This window comes from Cyprinodon variegatus, unplaced genomic scaffold (assembly GCF_000732505.1).
Source record: "Cyprinodon variegatus isolate N-32 unplaced genomic scaffold, C_variegatus-1.0 Scaffold522, whole genome shotgun sequence".
In the NCBI taxonomy this organism is placed as follows: Eukaryota; Metazoa; Chordata; class Actinopteri; order Cyprinodontiformes; family Cyprinodontidae; genus Cyprinodon; species Cyprinodon variegatus.
In genome coordinates this window covers 212391-213842 of record NW_015150975.1, presented here as the reverse complement: position 1 = coordinate 213842, position 1452 = coordinate 212391, and the positions used below count along the sequence as shown (strand labels likewise).

The 1452-nt window shown below is 33.3% G+C and overlaps 1 protein-coding gene across 1 annotated transcript in view; it reads right to left on the bottom strand.

Moving 5' to 3' along the window:
• Positions 1-1452, bottom strand: part of vwa5b1 (von Willebrand factor A domain containing 5B1) — a 70551-nt gene that overhangs the window by 47400 nt on the left and 21699 nt on the right. Inside the window, exon 7 of the mRNA XM_015391036.1 lies at positions 370-494. Within this exon, the coding sequence (XP_015246522.1) occupies positions 370-494 (125 nt within the window). The remainder of the gene's footprint in view (positions 1-369; positions 495-1452) is intronic.

Sequence of the window (1452 nt, the reverse complement as noted above, 5' to 3'; positions counted from 1 at the left end):
CTGAGCTCGTAGATGATGATAAATAACATAGTTATGTATAATATATTACATTTCTGACTGTATATCCCTGTAATTATTACACACTGTAGCTTTAAGTAAAAAACAACTTATTTAGATTTCCATTTTTTGCAGTGTAACCGCATCATCAATCCCACATTTTCAGGTGAAAAATTCACCACAGTGAGCCAAAAATATAACAAAGGACATATAATTTTTGAAGTAATTATTGTTTTTTATGTATCACAAAGGGATATTTTTAGGGTAATAAGAAAATTAAAACATTTAGACCAACATGTTCAGCTGGTTGTGGATCCCTTTAAAAGATAATGGGTATAATATTAACAGAATTAATGTCTGCGCCTCACTCACTTTCCTCTGATTGCTGGAGTCCTTTTTGGTTGCTTTGATGAAATCACTCCGACTGTGAAGGTACTCATCGTACTCCTCCTGCGTCATGTCTCCATTCTCGACGAGCACGTGGGGCACATGGGGCTCTGATACGGCACAGCGATTAAGAAAAAAGACATCAGGATAATTATTGTCAGTTTCTGACTCATAGCTCAACAGGGAAGTGGGGGGTACTCCAAAGCACAGGATTACGCCCACATTGATTGTAGATGTAATTCTATCACAGTGGGACTAAAGAAAGAAATATGAAGAGAAAGGATTAAGTTCTAACCAGGATCAAGGATCATAGTAGAAAGAAAATCCTTATACCAAGACAAATCGACCCAAAATAATAATAATAATAAAAGTTCAAATCTTTACCAGGTTCTAAAACCCTTCAAGTTTAGAAAAAAAAAAAACACACTACCACTTGACCTTTAAAGCATGATGAAAATTGTGTTTAAAGATAAGTAATTTACCAGCTTGCAGCAGAAATAACTTGAAACGATTAATTTTCTGCATCACTTTATGAACCTCCCACATTATTTTAAAGTAATTTTGGATAACTCCTGACTTCAGTTTATTAAGGTATGAAAGCATTTCTATCCGCAGAGCTCTATAGGGCATCACCCTAGCATTTGAATCAGCATTACAAGGTTTTATGATGGTAGTATTAATATTTGTGTTGTATTTTATCCATGCGAATAATATTTACCATCAAATGTGTTTGATTTCACGGCTTTTAGAATAATAATAAAAGGTTGCTGGTGAGTTTTACATTATAGATACTGTTGGTTTTCTAAAACACGTCCTTTTGAGATCTCCCAATATGCAGCAAAACTGTTTTTAAGTCCCGTGTAATCTGCTTGAAAACCACAGTTTATCATTTTCTATCTTTGTAGAGGTTCTGCAATATTATTGATATAGTAAAAATGCAGAGGTGGAAAGAGTACTAAAAAAAATTGTAATTGAGTAAAAGTATCTTTACTTTGACTAAATTTTACTCAGAGTAAAAGTAAAATTACCCATCTCAAAATTTACTCAAGTGAAAGTACAAAATTACTT